The 21,927-nt window shown below is 44.9% G+C and overlaps 1 protein-coding gene across 5 annotated transcripts in view; it reads left to right on the plus strand.

Moving 5' to 3' along the window:
• The window catches only part of usp6nl (USP6 N-terminal like), a 50,618-nt gene that overhangs the window by 495 nt on the left and 28,196 nt on the right, over positions 1–21,927 (plus strand). For 2 of the 5 annotated variants that reach the window (XM_047336007.1, XM_047336008.1), the window contains exon 2: positions 5,737–5,844. In XM_047336007.1, the coding sequence (XP_047191963.1) occupies positions 5,841–5,844 (4 nt within the window). In that variant the 5' untranslated portion in view covers positions 5,737–5,840. Of the gene's footprint in view, positions 1–5,736; positions 5,845–15,098; positions 15,247–20,065; positions 20,744–21,927 lie in introns of those variants that run through there. The other 3 variants (XM_047336005.1, XM_047336003.1, XM_035616830.2) reach the window with 3 other exon arrangements.

Consider the following 21,927-nt stretch of genomic DNA (forward strand, 5'->3'; position numbering starts at 1 on the left):
ACACACACACACACACACACACACGGACACACACCGCTGTGGAGCTAGCGGCGCAGCACACACGCACTTCCGGTATCAGCCTGCAAAATAAGAGCCTTTATTTACATGTCGCAGCAAAGTGCTTTGAAGAGTTTTCAGTTGTATTTTTATTTTTAAGTATTTCATATATGAGCATGTTATGAGCCAATTGGCCTTTTCACTGCAGATATTTTGACATGTGACAGTAGCTGTGAATAATGAAATGAATTCCCGGGAGATAACTGTGATCGATAACACCTGTGAACATCAGTTCATCCCTGTGAATATTATCTATCATCAGCTAAACATGTCTCTCCAGCAAAAACACTCACAGGTTAGTTTATTAGGGGAACATTTAACTAAAACTCTTTAAAACAGTTTCAATACTATCTGACGATGATAACTGTTCATACTGTACTTCCCTGATAACTACATCCTCTCTGGTCGTGTTGTGAAATTTGTTATTCAAAGAATATTCAAATATGCTGTTCTTACCCTGTGAGCTCTAAATTATTGGTGGTAAAAAAATAAACTTCTGCCTTTGGATAAAATGCAAACGCCTCCACGTTTAGTGTTATTCTTAAATTAGTGGAAATAAGTAAGTTAAGCTAAATAGTTTGAACACATTTTATGCACAAAAAAATAAATAAATGCAAAAAAATAAAACATGGTTAAATCAAACTGCTGCTCCCCGGCATATTTTCTTATGTTCTTTTTAAAAATAAACATTTATACCTGTATTATTGACACTCTTGTTAATATTTTGTCAAGGTTTATAGTTACAGTTTCGCGTCAAAATAAGTTTGTACAAAGTCTAGAAAACATCAGTTAAAAGGAAAAAAACGACTACAATTAATTAAATATTTAAACAGAAAAGTGATAAATAATATTCTACTTTTGAATCTGGGTTTCAACTAGGTAACAACTGTATTTATTTTGAAAACCAAAACGCTCTAGTCCCGGTTACATTTGTGCGGGTGGTCGCAGCGAGCTGCCTCCCGCAACGGAATCGATGCGGCCGGTGCACCGATCACGGCCTCCCATTGGCTAGTGCCGCGAGCCCATCGGCTCCGGATTGGCTGCTGCGGCCTGTCCGTCAGTTTCTGATGAGCTCAGGAGCTGCAGCTGCGTTTTGTGACATGTTAACAATGAATCGAACAGACCCGGTTGTTTACATTTTATATCAACAACAACAACAACATGTTGATGCACCTGAACAAGTTGAATTGCGCGTGTCTGTTTCCTGCTTCTTCATGGGACAGTTACCTATAACCAGGATGCATGAAGTTACACAACACGTCGACAAAAACGGATGTAGGGTTATTTTCTTTTCAAAATAAAGGCGGGGAAACGTGTCAGATACAATGAAGTGCTCCACAGAAACCACGAGATTTATTGATAAATACATAGATATATACTTTATTGATACTAAATTGAAGAAACATAAAGGATTGATTTTCCCACCTAGCATGGCGCCATCTTGAATTTTGCATCAACGGTAATGTTTTATCAAATAATATTGTGACACTTCTACATTGTGAAGCTTGTATGTATCCATGAGTGAAAACAGTGTGCAGGCTGGAATTGAAAAGGGATATTTCACTTGTTTAAAACTATTGAAATACAATTCAATAAATCTTGATTTATAGTAGGTCCATCTTCTTTTTACAGAAAAACTAAAAGGGTTTTATTTTGAAAATTCGTGGTAAGAAAGTGTGTATCTTTTCAATGCAGCGAACTTGACAATGGTGTGTCTTTCAATCCTTCCTGTCCCGCTTCAGGATAATGCGGCTTAACTGCAGCCAGGAGCTTTTCAGTTTGACAACAGGCGTGTGTGTGTAGTAGTGGGTACAACCACACACAACCACACACACAACCACACACACACACACACACACACACACACACACACAACCCTTTTCCATATGTAGTGACATGAGTGTCAGATGAGCTGAGCTCTGACATCCTGCAAAAAACAACAAACTGAGACAGAACAGTTTCATCAGAAATAAATATAAATATATATATATATATATTTATATTTATGTGTTCTTGTGCAGGCCTCTGTCAGAGTCAGGTTGCGGCGAGGCGACTGATAAGCGTGTCAGGATGTGTCAGCCTCTCAGACTATTTGCCTCATCAGCTGTTTTAACTCGGAGCCATTGTGTCTCTCTGCTGCCGAGTCGCTGCTCTGCGATCTGCCCTGTTCCCAACTAGAGACAGAAAAAAGTGTGGGAGCAACATTCCTGGGAAAGGCAAGTCCCTCCCGTCACACCGCCGCTCATACCACCGTCGTCATCGGAGCTTGTGTGATATGACATAGTTGCTGCATGATAACATGCTTAATGTAGACGCCTGCACCTTGTTTTGTAAATTCAAACGTGACATTAATCCGAGTTGGAGCAGGTTCAAATTTAAACTGACCTTTTGACATTTCATAAACTTTAAATTTGTCTTGTTAAAAGAAACGTAGTCTGAATTATATTTCACCCTCATCATTATCTTCAATAAAGCGAATTTTTCTTTTAAGAAAATCAAATTTTCTAGGAGGCTTGGCGGCGGAAGGTCGCCGCAGCGTTCTGAGGTTAAAGGTCAGAGAAGTCGGCGCCGCTCATGTCACCACTTGACCTTTTGTTCACACGAAGCGTCCTGCTGCCTTACGTACAGTCGCTGACATTTTCACTCTGCTAATAATAGTTCACGTTATTTCACAATCAAGAGCTTCCCGAGAGGATTTTTCATCACATTTAACAAACCACAGGCGTCTACAGCTGCAACCCATCGTTGTTTTTATTCACATATTTAGTTTTTACATCCTGTATTTAGGTTTTAAAGACAGAAAAGCAGCAAGTCCTTATATTTGAGAAGGTGAAACTAGGGTTGTTTGCTGTTTTTGCTTCATTCATTTCCTAAAAATTGTGTTCAGCATGAGTTCAGGTGACATTTGGTCTGTACCAGACTAAAAACAAAAGAACCGGAGCTGCACACACACTTATTTCTCCTGTATTTATATATTAATAGAACATAAGTTCCTCAGTTTGGAGTTTGGAGGCAGCTGCTGTCGGCTCTGCGGCTCAGTGACGGGAGAGGAAACGTGGGGAGAAGCTCGGCAGTCGTCAGGGTCAACAGCCATAAATGAGTTCATCTTCCTTCTTCTGTCTCGTTTCCCTATCTCTGTCACAGCATCTGCTCAGCCTGTGTGTGTGTGTGTGTGTGTGTGTGTGTGTGTGTGTGTGTGTGTGTGTGTGTGTGTGTGTGTGTGTGTGTGTGTGTGTGTGTGTGTGTGTGTGTGTGTGTGTGTGTGTGTGTGTGTGTGTGTGTGTGTGTGTGTGTGTGTGTGTGTGTGTGTGTGAAATGGTTGGTCTGATTGATTGTGAGTGATGAAGATGGAGAAAAGCGTGATTGATGAGTTGTTGTTTTTTTTTTCTTGTTTAAAGTGAAGTTTATTTGCCAGACTGCACCGCGCTCGTCGGTCGCTACCCAAACTCAAACGCAGGGTTTTGTCCAACTTGAATGTCTGTATCATAGCAACAGACTCTACCAGGTCTCTCTCTGTCTCTCTCAGCTACACACAGTGTGTGTGTGTGTGTGTGTGTGTGTGTTGTGTTTGCAGTTCTTTCCCTCACACTCATCGACCGTAAAGTAAGTTACGGTCGATGAGTTGTTTTGTGTGTTTTTCAGCATGATGACGCAAAAACTACGCCACGAATTTCCACGAAACGTGGTGGAAAGATGGAACATTGGTCAAGATAGAACATATTACATTTTTTGGTTTTTTGACGTATTCGCCAATTTCATTCATGGATCCTGATGGGAAACATTGAGACATATTTAAGGGACGGACATAATCTGTTAGGACTTTGCGGAGGGATGAGCTATGCCCCTATTTCCTTTTCTCCATATAGGTGTAATATGGAATATGGCAGCTGGTAGCTTAGTGGGTTGCACCCCTGACTGTGTTAAAGAACGGTCCGGGTTTGATTCCCAAAATGTGGAACTAGTCCTTTTAAAAACAAGACAAGTTAAGAGTCGTAAATGTTCTGATTGGAATTTCAGTTCAGTGCAGCAGAATTCGACAAGGTCTTCACAATGCAGGCAGCCCACCCACATACCAGATGTAGTCCACACACACACACACACACACACACACACACACACACACTGCATTCCTTCACTGCTGTCCAGGCCTTGGCACCGAGCCGCTGCCGCCGCTGCCCGACTTTATTGGCTGCTGATCTGCGCTGGCTCCGTCCACCGCTCTGTCTTTTAATGCAGAGGAGAAACACGTGCGCGCGCGCACACACACACACACACACACACACACACACACACACACACACACACACACCAGATGCCGACCCTGCAGCAGATGTAACTAACCTCATGTCCGACAAACACGCGGCCGCTCTGAGCTCGTGAAGGCCGATACGGATAATTTTGGATTGAACTGTTTGCTGACAACTTCTTCACATCAACTTTATAATTAGAGTTGACACAGTCGTGTGCGGCTTCAACACTGACGACAGGTTTTTAACAGATTTCGTGACCCTGCATACGAACTCTGTTGGTTTTGTACTTCAGGCCGAGTCTCTGATTGTGTAGCTGTTCTAACCCAAACCCTATCATTTGTCCGGATCCACGGCAAAAGGGTAAAAACCAGTAAACCAGGCACAATTCATGTCAGTCTGATTGGCCGCCTGTCTCGCTCAGCAACTGTTTGCTGGCCCGGCTCGGGACAGAGGTGAACATATGGTGGATCTAATCCCAGGTCACCGCCTGTAAGGCTAAGACCGTTCAGCCTGAAACCCTCTGAGATCTGACATCTCCACTTCCTGTGTCCGTCACTAGTGTGACACACGTTTTCCATCCTCTTGTTCCGCCTCTAGAGAAGCTGACCTCAATATCAATCAATAATGGAAGCGATTATTAGTTTCAGACCAATGACCTGATGTGTTTCTCTGCGTCGCAGTTTTCTAACTAGTGAACTAAACTCTCTGAGTGGTGGTGGGATGTGACGGCGGCGAGAACCTGACGACTGCATCAGCTCTTTTTCCACCGTTTAGCATGAATGAATCCGTTTGCTGCTCCGAAGCGTTCTGCTGACCGGTGCTGCTTTCTTCCGCTCGCAGCCCCGGAGGACGATATCGGATCCTCCAGCATCTGCTCGTGGCTACATGGGGGGGAACTTAATTTCTATACATCACCTGCATCATTTACCCCCCCACCACCTCCCACCTCCTCCTCCTCCTCCTCCTCCTCCTCCTCTTCCTCCTGCTGCTGCATCTGCAGAGTGATCAAATAACCCGTCATTACCACATACTATCATCAGATTACTGTTATTTAGTCCAATGACCGGGTTGATTGGGACACACACACACACACACACACACACACAGTGAACGGTATGGCCCTCATCCCGTAATCAACTCTTGTGTGTGAAGGTGTCTACAAATCAATTCGAAAGCGTATTCGTTCTATTTTGGTTTTGGAAGAAATTTCCTTAAACTATATAGGTGTATGTAATTTTTTTATTCATCATTCTGTCTATGAAATAAGAAAATACAGAAAAAAAATTTCATATTGCCTTTTTTTGTCCGACCAGTTGTGTTTTTTTTCATTTTTTTAACTTAATAAATGATTTAAAGGTCCAGATTTTAATAACAATTTAAGAGGGGAGTGAAATTATCTCACGCTTGTCTTTTCTTGTTTCTTCCTCAGGTCATGAGTGCCTCTAGGAAAGACCCAGCGGAGAAGAACCTCACCTGTCCAGAGCCCCGCCCCACCTGGGCCTCACCCTGCCCCCCCACCCCCGGACTCCCACCATGAGTAAGTCCCTGTTTTTTTAATTTTTATTATTCCATGTATAAACTGGGCCGTGGATCCTGTGGAATCTCCTCTGTGTGTGTGTGTGTGTGTGTGTGTGTGTGTGTGTGTGTGTGTGTGTGTGTGTGTGTGTGTGTGTGTGTGTGTGTGTGTGTGTGTGTGTGTGTGTGTGTGTGTGTGTGTGTGTGTGTGTGTGTGTGTGTGTGTGTGTGCGCGCGCGCTGTATGTCATTGTGACTGTAATGGCCTCACATGTCGGCTCAGTGTGAGTCACGCAGCCGAGGCCCGACCGCAGCGTGGTGTGTCATACGTCCACACGTGTTACATGCCACACACACAAACATACACTGCACCGGGGCGTGCCCTGCGTTCCGTCCAACGAATACACATTGAAAGAAATGCCGGAATTTTACATAAATGTTTCTGACAGATTATGGTGCGTTCAGTTAAATTTTTAGCATCACCTGCGCAGATTGGGCTGAACAAATATTGGTCTTTCCCTTGTGGGATTGATTCTCCTGATTCCACTTCCTGTGGATACCTCAGAGAATCAGCTGATTCAGTACACTCGCTCTCACTTTCTCCTCTAATGAAAAATCTATAAACCTCATTATGTGGAGTTCATCTGAGTCATTTTCATGTGAGATAACATTAAGCCGAGGATTGTGCTCCGACTAAATGACGCTGGAATATTCAACTTTTTCATTTCACTCTAATATATTTAATGTGGATCTCTCACATCGTGACCCGATGGAGGTCGTGTGTGTGTCGGCGCTGATACGAACCCACCGGATCAGTGGATCGCTGAATGTCGCTTATAGTTCAACGACCCAGCGGGATTACAGCCCAGATTATCGCCATCACATTTATGAAAGAGGTTAGTTTAATATTCGAGTAGCAACAACATGTACTTGCACAGACGTGAGGCTGCAGATCTGTGTACCAGGGGGCTGGGACTGGGTTACCGGGGCAACCAGCCCGCATGTGAGGGCGTTTACTGGCAGGTGATTGGATTAAGCAGAAGTGTGTGTGAGGAGAGGTGCTGAGAGGTTTAACCCGATTACTGCCTTTTCCTTTACACACACCGTCAGCCACACACATACACAGTGTGTGTGTGTGTGTGTGTGTGTGTGTGTGTGTGTGTGTGTGTGTGTGTGTGTGTGTGTGTGTGTGTGTGTGTGTGTGTGTGTGTGTGTGTGTGTGTGTGTGTGTGTGTGTGTGTGTGTGTGTGTGTGTGTGTGTGTGTGTGTGAAATGGTTGGTCTGATTGATTGTGAGTGATGAAGATGGAGAAAAGCGTGATTGATGAGTTTTGGGAAAAGCCCACCAGGGGCTTGGTGGTTTATGCGATAGTTGCTGCTGTGTGTGTGTGTGTGTGTGTGTGTGTGTGTGTGTGTGTGTGTGTGTGTGTGTGTGTGTGTGTGTGTGTGTGTGTGTGTGTGTGTGTGTGTGTGTGTGTGTGTGTGTGTGTGTGTGTGTGTGTGTGTGTGTGTGTGTGTGTGTGTGTGTGTGTGTGTGTGTATGTGTGTGTGACACGCTTTTGATAAACAGACAATTCATTGTCGTGTTAAAATGAGACATGACAAGTGGAACAGGAGGACAAACAAGTTAAAACAACAGTTTTCAGATATGTTTTTTTAAATGATGAGATCAAGTGTCTTAATCTCTTATTTCCACGTAAACAACTTCCGTGGAGAAAAAAAACGAGAGAGAGGAACTACAGAGTAAGATTAAAGACACGAGATTAACCAATTTTGTGTTGCTCTTGTTTTCTCAACGCAGCCTGAATGTGCTTCGTAAGCAGCCGATGTTCTGTTTTATGTGTTTCATTATTTATCTCAACCTTTGATAGACTCTCTCTCTCTCTCTCTCGTGGAGATGTTGATATCCTGAGCTAATTACCCTAATTGCCCTCCTACAACTCACACACACACACACAGAAACATGACCGGCGACCCCGGGGCAGGGCGGGGTCAGTTTCCTCTAACGAGTCTCGTAACAAGGATGGATGACTCACTCCGGATGGAGGGAATATTAGTGGGAAAAGGAGGGAAAAACGGGACAAAGAGAATTAAACTAAACAAACTAAACGTTCTGCTGTAAATCAGTAAATCTACTTTGTTCTGTCTTGTTTTTTCGAAAATTCAGAGGCCATAGTTTTCTACTGGAAAACGGTGGATTGCTCGCTCCAGGTTGAGGGTGTCGATGCCAAAGCAAAGGCGATGCGAATGGCTCCAGTTGCTGCACTCGCTGGAGTTGAAATAGAAAGTCTAAAGCCCATGTTCAATAGAGAACGGGTGGATGGTATCGGGTTTTGTTTCTTCGGCGAGTAAATATAAATTATCCAGCGGCCAAACTTGTTTATGAACAAAGCGTTGGAGATAGGGTGAGGAGCTCGGAGTAGAGCTTCTGCTCCTTCAAGTCGGAATGGGCCAGTTGAGGTAGTTCCTGAAGGCGTCTTATCAGGATTCCTCCTCGCCGCCTTCCATTGGAGGTTTTTTCCGGGCACCCTCAACTGGGAGGTAGACCCTGAGGTAGACCCAGAACTCGCTGGAGGGTCCAATTACCTGGGAACGCCTCGGGATAGCCAAGGAGGAGCTGGAATCATTGGGGAAAGGATGCCTGGAACACCCTGCTGCCACCGCGACATGATCTCAGATAGGTGGGAGATAATGGATGGGTGGACTGTTCCTTGCTCTCAGGGTCCTCAAAGTGGGATCTGGGGCCCTGGAGAGGCCAATGCCTGCTGTCGTTGTGACCTTTACTGTTTGGGCAGTAATAAGGTTTCCCGGGGTGTTTGAAAATAGCGACTGTGTCCATTCCGTTTCTGTATAATCTCGACACAGACGCCAGATTTAAAACGCTAATAATGAGAAATGAAAGTCACAGGTTTTGACTTTCGGTGACGAAAGATGTTCGTGATCTTCATATCGAGCCTGAAGCTGCGTGTGACAAGACAAATATTACTCATCTGTGAGGAGGGGCTGCTGTTTGCACAAATATCAGACTGTCATTATGTGCGGTGATGAGACTCTGAAGTGCTGTCGGCCTGTAGCTTCCCTCCCCGACAGACTGCAGAGCAGAGTGGTAACAGAGGAAGGAGCGGCGATGACAAATGAGGAGGACGCACAGAAGCTATCTAACGTTTTATTGGTGTTGTATAAACAGCGCTGGCGGTTAAAGGGGCGTAATGGCTCGACATGGACTCGCGGCCGTGGACTTTGGAGTTTCTGTCAGTGGCGGTAGCAGCAGTTTGGTGTGTCATCCGTAGAAATAAATAGAGGGGGGAAAGGGAAAGAGGCTGTAATGTGGTTTTAAAGAACCTATTTATATTCTGCCTCTTCCTGTGGAGGCCACAGATTAGTTTCCCTGTGTAAAAAAAGTGAGTTAAGAATCTGGCGTAGGAATATTAACCAAATTTTAAGAAGTTAACGAGCTTAGGTACGTCAACAATATACAGTGTAGTAGAGTATTATCTATTACACGGACGTCCGGAGGATCTCAAATTTCAATTGGCTATTGCGCCATCCGCGTCGCCCGGTCTTTGCGTCGACCTTGTATGTAATCGCAACGCGCTTGGTGTTAACGCAGCATAACACCGTATTGTTCAGGTGGAACTTTCAAGCTGACTGCGATTTTCACGTATTATAGTAAACAAGTCAAGTTATGACTTAGAGCAAACACTTGCTAGCTATGCTAACAATAAATCTGTATTTCTCTGTTTCGATCGACCAATAAATCCTTTCCAATGCCTGTTCTCCGTGGCTCTAATCTTCTTCACTGCCAAGTTAGTTTCTAAAACAGGACGACGGCCGCCCCCTGAAATCAGCACCCTGCAGCGTCCACGTTGTTATTAACCCACCAAAAAGCTTTTCAGATGTGATGCGACGCCGGTCTTACTCTACTTTACGACTTATGAGCTCACGGGCAGGAGAGCTCTTTTCAGGAGCGCCTGAAGGCAGCATGAGTGTGCAGGCGTCCAATCTGTTCACCTGTCCTTCACCTACACACACACACACACACACACACACACACACACACACACGGTCATCCCTCGCTGTCAGAGGAAGGCTGACGTCATTGGGTGGCGTGCTGGGCACAGGGTCTGGGTGCGGCGCAGGATAATTATCCTCTCCAAAGCCTCATCTGGCCTCCATCTGCCGGACTCTAGCGCAGGTTAGCTTAGCCACAGAACACACACCGCCACTTGACTCCGTTGCTCGACCCCGCTTCGTCTATTAAAAGTCCGTCGGCACAAGCGCAAGACCTCCAGCACGAGTCGGCCACAGACAAGAAGTTTGTGTCTGGGTTAAAGGGCTCCAGGGACGGGGGAGAGCGTTATTAACTCCATCACATTTTCCGAGCCGGGGCCGGGGGGGGGGACCTCGTTGCCAATTCCCACAATGATGTTAATCACACAGGAGAGATGACAGCTAATGGCGCTAATGTCTCGCCCCCGTGGAGCTTGTCATTCTCCGCCCAAGTCATCGCCGCTGCAAATAGCTCCTAGCGGGTGTTCGGGCCTGAGAATAGCCCAGAATTAAACGCGCCGCTCCAGTGGAAGGGGTAATGTTTCCGGTACCACCCAGTGGGTGAGGAGGAGGAGGAGGAGGAGGAGGAAGAGGAGGAGGAGGGAGTAGAAATAAAACCCTACAATCTTCTCAGTTTATAGCAGCTTTTACAGAAAAGAATACCTGTGTATTTAAGAAGGACGAGGAATGTGAGCGGGACGTTATCCAACTCTATAAGTGCTACTTGCTAATATCCATTGTCATAGACATGGAAACCGAAAACAAACAACCAATAAAAACAATGTGAATTGTTAAACGCTGCAGGAGTTGTTAGCTTCGGCTTTACAAGGTTCACAGTAGGAAAGTACAGACATACCTGAGTGGCGTCAGGGTGAAACTTACGGCCGATTGAATAAACAACTTTTCCGTGAGTTGACTTTAGATTTGCTGGGTGTCAGATTTTGTTGCTGTGGGACGGAGTTTGTTTCCTCTCGGTACCTGGTGTCAGCTCAATGCTACGCTAACAAAGTGCCAGGTACTACTTCTGGCAAAAGATGAATTTGTGCTTCCCATATTTCAGTCTGAACATTTCAGCACATTTTTTTAAAGAACTTTAAAATAAATAATGAAATTATTTTTATTTTGTGTTTGTTGTAGTTGCTTCTCTTCCAACATCTGGTGCATCAAAGAAATTTCAGATTTGCTCAATCCTGTTTTTTTAGTTTGTTTGTGTGTTCATAGACAAATTCCATATTTCTGACAGCACCTGTTCTTGTGTTGTTGTGGGGTTTTTTTTTTGCGAAGAACCTGAGGTGACGACGACATGTCTCCTGTTGGGAAATGTGTCTTCACCGGCTACAGATACTTAAAACTTCTCTGCCCACACAACAACAACACAACGCTCATTACCATTCAGAGATCAGTGTGTCTGTTTGGAGCAGAGACGATTCTGTCTCGGTTTGTCGTCGTCACAACAGGTTGAACAGGTTCGCTCTTCCCGCACTTGACGGACTTGTCACCGAGGTTCATGGTGTGAATTTGAACTTGGACAGAGATCCAGGATTAGGGTTATTCACACGCTGTTTTTCGTCACCGCTGCTTCTGTCTTCCATAGAAAGGAAACAGGGAAGGCGTTGTCTCGTGTGTGTGACATTAACACTGGAGATTGTGTTGTTGTTTCTTCACCGCAGTCGCAAAACGGTCATCAAGTCTCTGCTGTGTACTCCCAGAATGCTTTTCTCTTTTTTTTACCCACAGTTCAATTTGTTTTTTCGCTGGCTGCCTTATCGGCACGGCGCAGAGATTTCATAGACCACCAAAGCACGAGATGGGAAAAATGGAAAAACCTTCAGCGTGGCGCAGAAACAATCAGAGAGGAATTGATTAGCTCGCTCGACATGGCAACGGCTTTGTGTGGTGACAAGTGATTTCACATGTCGAGCGTCTGCCCAGTCATTTCTGAGCCACGTGAAAATGAACGCATACAAAATGAAATACATTTCATTCTCTACAGAATATTCACAAAACAACAGTTTGGATCCATTAACGGGAAAAAGCCACTGAAAAGTGACCGTTTTTATTTCACTTGGAAGTTTTAATGAATCTCTTTTTTATATTAACCTGAGGTCAAGTGACTTTGAAATCAGACGACGTCCACTGGACGTGGACTGGACTCGACCTCGTGCAAACTGCACACTGCCACGTTTGAAAAAGGAAACCCGGAAGAGAACTAAACTCTCTCGTCTCCTCCATCTCTTTCACTTTCCTTCATCCTCGTCTTCCCGCCACGTTCTACCTTCGGGTTCCGTGGCGACTGAAGATGGAACCTTGTGTAACCTGTGTGAAGTGAAGTGTGTGATCTGATGCCAGTCGTGTGCAGGAATGCAGTCTGTCCACCCGCCCGCTCTCGCTGCACATTTTCTGTCCTCTCCTTGACTGTGTGTTGAGTTATAGAGGGAGGGGGTTGGGGTGGTGGGGGACTTAGAGAGGAAGGAAGCCTTGCTGGAATATAATTACATCTCCCAGTAAACAGGGCAGCAGGAGGAAATGGATCCACGGACTCTGTCCTCGGGCATCGGCCCGTGTGTTTATACACTGAAGTCACCAGAGAGGCCTTCAATGAGTAATATAACCTTACTGACACACACACACACACACACACACACACACACACACACCCTCGGTAGTAGGTCACATACCTGAGCACATCCTTACCTGCACAATTACGTACTTGTGTCAGGTTTTGTCAGGTTTCCCAACACAATTAAAAAACACGATCTGGTCCAGGGAGCGTCGTCCTCTTCTGGTTCGATGGATGACGTGCAGTTTGAAAGATTTTTTGATTATTATCATCTTTTACTAGTCCAGCTTTGGTGGTCTGCAGGAAAACCCGATGCTGAACAGATCCCAAATTAGTTCCTTGGAATTAGTTCTATCCCAAACTGGACGGAAAGAAGAGACTGTATTTTATAAACTCAGAATAATTCTTTCAACCAGACCACAAAGTTTGCAGTCGCAGAGTTTCAATAATGGATTTTTTGGGGGTGGGTGGAGGGTAAAAATGCTAACATGGTTAGCCGCACCTATCGCCTGTTTAGGGCAACTCTTCCACACCGCCACACTTTGATCAAGTTTTCCAGCGATATTGTACGGCTCAAATCGGACCTTGGGATTTATAGACGCTCTGTGTGGCGTATATTTGCTCTTGACAAAATACCAGCAGGCCACATATACAGTTTTTTTGTTCTTCTCTGCTTTGGGAGAAGTCGAGAGTAAATGACATTATCAAGCCCTGAAATATCAGAGCTTTCCTAAAGCCTTTGGTCGATATTGACTTCGTGAAATCCTGCGGCTGCATCTTAAACATTCGGCCTGATGCTCTGATTCAAACTCATGAATATAGTTTTTTTTTTAGAGGAAGATAAAACTGCGAAAGCAAAGATTTATAAAGCTGCTCTGTGCTGAATGAAGACGCCAGTCTGCAAACACATATAAAGAACTTTGTGTATAAATATTGTATAATATTCTCCACAAGGATATTTTAAGCATCACAATTGCGCCAGGTAAAAAAAAAATTCATACCGACCCTCCTTCACAGACGCACAAGCAGACAGAAATCATGAGGTTGTCTAATCATAATCTTTTCTCGGCTTCTCCTCTGCGTTCAGTTTCCATGGTGACCCGAGCGGCAGCGGCGGCCCTCCTGTTCAGAAAGTTTAGTCCATCATGTCTGGAATGCAGACAGATGGGATCTTTAATTAATAGTATACTAGAAGTGTAAGATAAAAATCATACAAATTATGGGATATATATATATGTTTCAACATCACAGTTTGACAAAACAAATTGTTTAATTTCTGTTCATGTATTTAAAAAAAGGCAGCAACAACAGTTTGTCCCGTAAAACACACACAACATCTGGAATATGATGCATCTTGTTTCTTCAGATCAGGAAACCACGCTGCAAACTCCCCAACGTCACCGTTAGCAGTCATCTTACAGTAAACCAGTGACACCACACACACACACACACACACACACGCCCGGTGACAAACATCTCACCGCCTGTCAACCTCATGATTTACGACACACGCCCTATCGACCGGTGTCAAGCGGGATACACCTGATCGACTTTGTGATGTATGAATGCAGGCTTGTTGTGTGTGTGTGTGTGTGTGTGTTTGAGCGAGGGAGTGAGTGAGAGAGACGGAGAGGACGAGCACAGAGCATTGTGGGTAATATTTCGTAAGACTCCCACGCCGGTGCCGCAGTCACCGAGAACCGTGCCGGTCGTAGATCTTCGGCTGTCTGCTCCCGGCGAGCGTCAAACCCCTGCTCTCTCCCCCCCCCCCCCCCCCAGCTGTTTACTCTGCTCTCTCGTCTTGTAAACAACAACAACAACAACGACAACACACACACACACACACATGGGGAAGCCTGGGAGAGGTTAGCCCTGAGGAAGTCCTGCCTCTTAATGTGGAGTCACAGAGTTTTGATTTGTTAGTTTGCTGATAAATTAACTTTTGGTGAAAAGTTATATTTGGATTTGTTTAGTTTTGAACTCTAGAATATTTGCTCCTTTATTTATTGTCTGTTTATCCTTCCAGTCAAGGCTTCGGTGGAAGGAAGGAAATAACTGGAAAAAAAAAGAAAATATATATATATATGTATATATATATATATATATATATATATATATGTATATATATATATATATATATATATATATATATATATATATATATATATATATATATATATATATATATATATATATATATATAAGCCTACCGTGATGTATTTTAAAAGTTCTTGTTCTGAGAAGATGAAACCAGAGAATATTTGAGCTTTAGTTGCTGATTAATTTTCTGACAATCAACTAATTGATTATCATATTATTCCATTTCAATTTATGGATTCTTTTATGTCCGGTTTCGATTAACGTGGTGTGGCGGTGAAATATCTTTCATGATATGATGACACTGGGCAGGGCAAACAGGAAGCGCGAAGCAGAGCGGTGATGTTGTTCCAGTGTGTTTTCCTTTCCCGTGTGTTCCCATTCCCTTGCTCGCCGCGGCACAACGCCAGGCCTAGAGAGGAAGGAGAGAGGAAAGGGAGTGAGGAAGTCGGAGAGAGGAGGGTATTCTGGGTAATTCCCCTCCCTCCATCCAGAGTCGTTAGATTTGGTCTGTCCCCACTTTCAAAATGCTGACTCAAAACTCTTCGTTGTCTCAAAGCTCTCTGGTTTGTCGGAGGACTTTTAAATGGAGATATCGTTGTTTTAGCTAAGTCGAAGCTCCGTGAGGCTCCATCTCTTTGCTGTTGGACGACTACACTCTGCACGTGGACACAAACATGTCTCCAGTGGGATGATGTTCCCGAATGTCTGTTGGAAGTGTAAGTAGGCGATTGTTTGCCAACTTGTTAGAAACTGTGAGTTTGTCAAGGTCAGGTCAGTGTTATGGCTGATCTTTATCTAATTGCAGATACGTGTCTTTTGTTGCCACAAGGAATTCCAGTCGAGTAATTCAAAATAACACAATGCCAAGTACAACCCTATCTTCGTTCACCTGCCTTTGGTGTTTCCTTGTGATTTGTATGACATTTACGATTGCGTTTCCTTAGTTCCTGTTGTTATTGTTTTGCTCTGTGCGTGGATGGGAATGGTTGGAGGAGTATTGTTTTATTTTTCATATTTATTGCTTTTATTCTGTAGCACTTTGCCTTACATTGTTTGTATGAAAAATACTTAAGAAATTAGGTCTGATTGTTTGATAAAACAAAGTGTTGGATAATTGGTAATTGTAAGTGAAGGAGTTTAAGAAGAGGGAGCCCCAAGGCGAGGTTTCAATTTACCAGTCGATCAAAGTTCCGACTTCCCCTATGGTCATATCCGGAATCTTCCAGTTTGGGATCATAAAGTACTGTACATCTATCTGTATCTATATATCTATCGATGAGTTCTGAGTAGTGACTGTAAGAATGAGATCTCTGATTCAAGCAGCTGAAATGAGCTTTTTCCGAAGGGTGACTCGGCCTAGCCTTAGAGATAGGGTGAGGAGTTCGTACATCCGGAAGGAGCTCGGAGTAAAGCCGTTGCTCCCTCGAGTCCAATGGGGGCCAGTTGAGGTGGTGCAGGCATCTTATGAGGATGCTTCCTGGGCACCTTCCTTTGCGAGCACGCCCAACTGGGAGGAGACTCCCAAGTATACCCAGAACATGCTGGAAGGGACTACGTATCCCATTTGGCTTGGGAACGCCTCGGGAACCCACAGGAGTTGGAAAGTATAGCTGGGAAGAGGTATGTCTGGAACACCCTGCTTTGGAAAAGCGCAAGAAAATGGATGGATTGAACAGATTGTTGTATTAGATGAAAAGTCATAAGATTCATTTTCCGGGGACCATGAAAGTCTGTACCAGCTCAGTATTGGCATCATAACCGTGCCTGTATGCAAATGTACACAGAGGTAAGTGTGCGTATGGGCCTACACTAAGAGCTGACATGCGTTTGTTCATGTTCATATTGTTGCCGTGCATTATATCTCATTGGCATTCGGCAGCAGGACTCTTCCCGAGTGCCACTACGCACTGAAGCGCAGCAGGCAGCATTAATCAATGTGCCCGAGCAATCAGCACCCAGACTAATCCCGTCGCCCCCTTCCAACAGAATGCTGCCATTAGGACAACAGAGGAGTGTGTGTTCACACACTCACCACTGTTGTGTGTGTGTGTGTGTGTGTGTGTGTGTGTGTGTGTGTGTGTGTGTGTGTGTGTGTGTGTGTGTGTGTGTGTGTGTGTGTGTGTGTGTGTGTGTGTGTGTGTGTGTGTGTGTGTGTGTGTGTGTGTGTGTGTGTGTGTGTGTGTGTGAGAGAGTGTGAGAGTGTGTGTGTGTGTGTGACAGTCAACCTGAAACAAACCCCTTCAGAGGCAGAGTGGGATGAGGAGGCGGATAGACAGCACTGTGGAGAGGAGTGCTGTGTAAAATTGGTTGCTGCCACTTTCTCGCAGCGCCGACAGACGTCGACGTGGAAACAATGAAGTCTCGTAGAGTTGGGGAAAAAACATTCATGTTGTGATAATGGAATCATTTTGAGACATTTTGACATTTTGAAAAGGCTTTTTTGTGGCATTGCGTCACACTGGCCTGTTTCAGATCACTCCTGCTCAGTCTCTTCTCTCATCTGGACCATATAGATTTAAAAGGGCGATGTCTCAGACGTACAGTAACTGTCCGTTCTCAATCAACTGAGCGTTAAGGCGAAGTCGCCGAGGGCCTATTGATCTGGTGTTTGCGAGGGAGTGCCCCATGTATGACTGGACCTACGAGTGCTGTCAGGAGGAGGCTGAAGGCTCCATCAATATCTTCCTGACCACCCCCCAACTCCGCGTCACAGTGATAGCAGGTCAATCCATATCTCTGCAGGTTCTGCTTTTTTTTCTTATGTATTATTATATTTTTTATTCTCTGATAACTTAAAGATAAAGATTGATCCACTTGTATAACTTCATTTAACTGTGTCAGAAAAATTCAATATGCGGAATCCAATTCACATCATATTTATTCTTTTTTTGTGGGCGGCTGTGGTACAGCGGTTGTCCATGAACTGGGAGGTCGGTGGTTCGATCCCTGTTTCCCCCAGTCATCATGCCGAAGTGTACTTAACCAAGAAAACCTAACCAAGTACTGTACTGTAAAAAATCATTCATTCAAATACATTTACCATTTTTACATTATACAGTATTTCCTCATGTTTACATTATGTTTTTTTTTAACTTTTTTATTCCTTTTTTTACTGATGTTTCTATTGTTACTTTCTCCTTTGCTGCTACGAATGTCCTCATAGTGGAGCTAATTGAGGATTATCTTATCTTATCTTACAATGTTTGTCTTTGCAATTTGACAGCGTTGTTTTCACCACAGCAACGATTTGCATTTTGGAAACATTGTGATAATTTTTTGATGCCCCTGATGTTTTGGACGTTGTGTGTTTCTCCTGCACTCATGAGGCTCATTTGTTAGAAGTAGGTGTCTGAGGATGATTGAAAAGGCGGCTGCCATTGTGTTAGTGAAAAGGCCACACTTTCACCTCATGTAGTGGGGGGCGGGGGGGTCACAGCCTAGCAACGGTGGGTCTGACTGAGGGCATAGCAACAGCAGCCTCAGTCCAGCAACGCTGTAATTGGACCTTATGACTTAGTGCCGGAGGATCGACGCACTTCATCACAGGGACACGTGTGTGCACACTGTGGCGTGTGTGTGAGAACAGAGAGACTGAAAATGTGTATGTGTGAGAGAAAGAGAGAAATAAATACACAGTGACGCCTTTAATATAAATAATGAACGTGGCTGCTCGTGTTCCTTCACCACAGATGCTGCACCGTCCTTGGGTTGGTGCAGCGTGTGCATGGACATACACGTGCGTGTGTGTGTGTGTGTGTGTGTGTGTGTGTGTGTGTGTGTGTGTGTGTGTGTGTGTGTGTGTGTGTGTGTGTGTGTGTGTGTGTGTGTGTGTGTGTGTGTGTGTGTGTGTGTGTGTGTGTGTGTGTGTGTGTGTGTGTGTGTGTGTGTGTGTTTGATCTCATCGCGGGCGTGGGCATATCTGCACGTTCAACATGGCCGCGAGGACCAATGACGTGGCGTGTTGTTCGCGTACCTTGCAGGCGTGTGAAGTCTCGCCGCCGCTCAAGGTCACTTTCGGGGACAGTCCATGGCCTGAGCGGCTCAAATACAGATGTACAGTAGGAGAACGTTAGTTGCTGCCGGGGCTGCTGGGAAATCCAATTTGTATTAGAAACCAGAGAAGAGGAGGAGGAGGAGGAGGAAGGGGAGATGGACAGAAAAGATAGAGAGATAAAGTTTGTTGTTTTTGGCTGGTGGCCATCAAAAATGTATCGGCCATTAATATATTTTATTTTATCACTTATTCTTTTGTAGTTTCACTTTTTATATTAATTTTACTATTTGTTTTCCTTTATTTAAATTTGTATGGGCTTTTGAATTTTTTTTTTTTTCATACTTGTTTTAATTTTTTTTTAATGATTTTCATGACTTATAAGCTAAAGTATTAAGATTCCACTCCAGAATCAATTTCTAGGTTTGATTAGTTTCAGATTTTCCTTTACCACCAGTACGACTAAATAAAGTTTGGCAGCCATGTTATGATTAGCGTAATATTTCCCTTTGAAATCCTGTGAAATACTGATCAACTGCACGTTGAATAAATGGACCAATCCTGCCAAAAATCCAGTGACACCAGCTGGATGTTAATCTGAGTCAAAGTCAACATCGTTGTGATAAATTTGGAAAATTGAAACTGGCGTAACCCCGGGTGGAAATGGATTCCAATTGGAAGTATAAATGTGCTGATTATATCACAATGATACAGTTATGGGGAGGACGAACTGTATTCGGACTGATTAGAGCTGGAATAATGGACATGGGGCCGAGAGGAGACGAGGAGTGGAAGGAGGGAAAGACGAGGTGGAGAGTTTCCAAATATTATTATGACATAGTTGATGTAATCTCATCTAATCTAATCTGATAAAAGGATGGGTGTGTCGTGTGTACTGCCAAAAAGATATATAGTTCCTCATAGAAGAACAGTGTGATGTAGAAATGTCCAGAAGAAGTGAGAGAGCACAAAAGCTAAGAGTGAATCGTTTAGGAATCATTACAGAGTATGTAACTTGAAAGAAATATATACGTGAATAGCGTTTGGACCATACTCCAAGTCTTACAGTCAGATATTCTTTGTGCATACCCTCAGTGAGTGAGTGGTACTGATGCAACTTGGTGCATATCACCCCCCGGGACACATGCATACACCTTTCTACCGTATACGTTTACCACCTTTAACATTCTGCTCATGTTCTCATCTATTCACAGTAAATGTACTCGGGAAAGAAGCAGGGTGAGTGACTGACACAGAAAGTGACACACTTAGACGAAAGGGAGCGAGGGAGGAGTTTGGGGAAAGCAGAGAGGGGAGAGAGAGAGAGAGAGGAAGGAAGGGAGGGAAGAGAGGGAAGAGAGGGAGATGCTGCGGGTGAGTAAGTGGAAGCATCTCATTAATTTGAATCTAAAGGATGCGAAGAGAGAGGACGGCGAGCTGGCGAGCGGGGCGACGTTTGCAGGACTGAAGGGAGGAGGAGGAGAGGGTGATGGATGAGAGGGGAGGAAAAGGAGATGAGGAAATTGGGCAGTAGAGAGGCATCATCACCGCTCAGCTGAGCGTCTACTGATCCACAACATCCAGGTGGTTCGTCTGTCTGCGGGAGAAGAAACAGCCAGAAGAAGAAGAAGAAAAAGAAGAGAGGACTGCTGCTCTGTTCTGCTCTGCTTCTCTGCTGCCGACGGCCAAAACGAAGAGTGTGTGAGAGGAGAGAGCTCCTGCTGAGCGACACATCACACGGTAGTGAACACATTCACTTTGAGAAAGAGACACCGCCGCCGCCAGCGAACGTCCTCCGCTACTTTCAGCAGCGGCCATGAGTTGAGTTGAGATCCTCATCTGGATTTGAAGCAGGTTGTGTTTGTATCTACCTGCTCTTCCATATCAAGAGAAGATCTGTGGACCCCGTGTTGAAATCGGGGGAATTGAACGTACACAGCGCCACCCAAGGAACAAGCAGCGCCAGATCCTTTCGGGGATGCTGCTGAGTCCGGATGTGGATTAGCGGATGAGTCCCGAGGAGGAGGCGCCAGGGAGGGATGAGGTTGTGGAGGGCGAGAGGGCGAAGATGGGCTGCCCCCCCTGCCCTGTGGCACCTCCGGCTGCCTCCACCTCCAACGCCGTCGCCGCCGTCGCCTCCTCCCCGTGAAGGATGCAGGTCCTACAGATCGTCAAGGAGCTGGTGTCGCCCTCCAGACGCAGGGCAGCGGCCAGATTCGGAGGTGTGTGCGTGTACGGTGTATCACATTTGGTCATTAGTGATGTGGTTTCTTTGTCATTCTACGAAATCAGATAAAATATTGGGAGAAAAGCTCGATATGAGGAGTCCAACGTATTTATGAACCTTATGAATGTTTGCAATAGGGTTTGACAAACAGAAGGGAGATGAAACCCTTTATTAAAGCTGGTTATTGGCAAGTTGTTGTTCAGAATGAAAGCTGCCTCACGTCACTGTCAGGAGCTGTCAGACCACCTGTAATGACTTCTTTAGTTTGCTGTCAGTCAGAAAGTCGCGTCCCGTGTGATTGTCTAAACGCTGCAGTTCCTCACTCAGCCACAGTTTCACAAGGATTCGTTAGACTGATCTGTAGAATTTAAGTTTTACTCTCAACGGGTTCAGAAGTTTTCTTCGTTTTCAGAAAGGCCATATATGAGGGTAACGCTGGAAAAACCTATCATCGTAGACCTGTTCAAGATTCAATGAATTGTACAGATGGGGATCAAGGTCCCGCCCATACACGCGCCCGACCAATCGCGAGTCCCGTCTCAGCTGTCGATCATGACGTTTCAGCTCGTTTTCATTACAACAAATAAATAATGAAACCAAACAGATCAGAAACATGAACACTTCAAATCCTATGTGATGTGTACAGATTTTTTGGTTTGGTCCCTGTCCCACCCCGCCAGCACGAAGGGGGCGGGGTTTATGACTTATACTGCAGCCAGCCACCAGGGGGCGATCAAGATGATTTGGCTTCTTTTATTCGCTCACGGCCGATGTTTCCGATTTGTCCTTTCTTTTGTCTTCAGCGGGGAAATAGTCCGGGTGTAAATTATTTTGTTGGGAATGTCATTGTGGGATGGGGGTTAAACGTCTTGCTCCCCCGAATCGTTTCTCTGAGTCGAAGGGACATTCCCCCCGGAGCCACCGCTGTAATAGCTCTGTTGCTGTGGGACGCGTGTGTGTGTGTGTGTGTGCGTGTGCGTGTGCGTGTGCGTGCGCGTGCGCGTGCGTGTGCGTGTGCGTGTGTGCGCGTGTGTGTGTGTGTGTGTGTGTGTGTGTGTGCGTGCGTGTGTGTGTGTGCGTGTAATGAATAAAGAATCATGTTGCCTGGGCCGACGATGACACTCTGCGAACTCTGACCTCTGTATTTCCTGTGTCCTGCTCGGATCAGTGTCTGTGCTC

The sequence above is a fragment of the Scophthalmus maximus genome, chromosome 12 (assembly GCF_022379125.1).
Source record: "Scophthalmus maximus strain ysfricsl-2021 chromosome 12, ASM2237912v1, whole genome shotgun sequence".
Classification (NCBI taxonomy): Eukaryota; Metazoa; Chordata; class Actinopteri; order Pleuronectiformes; family Scophthalmidae; genus Scophthalmus; species Scophthalmus maximus.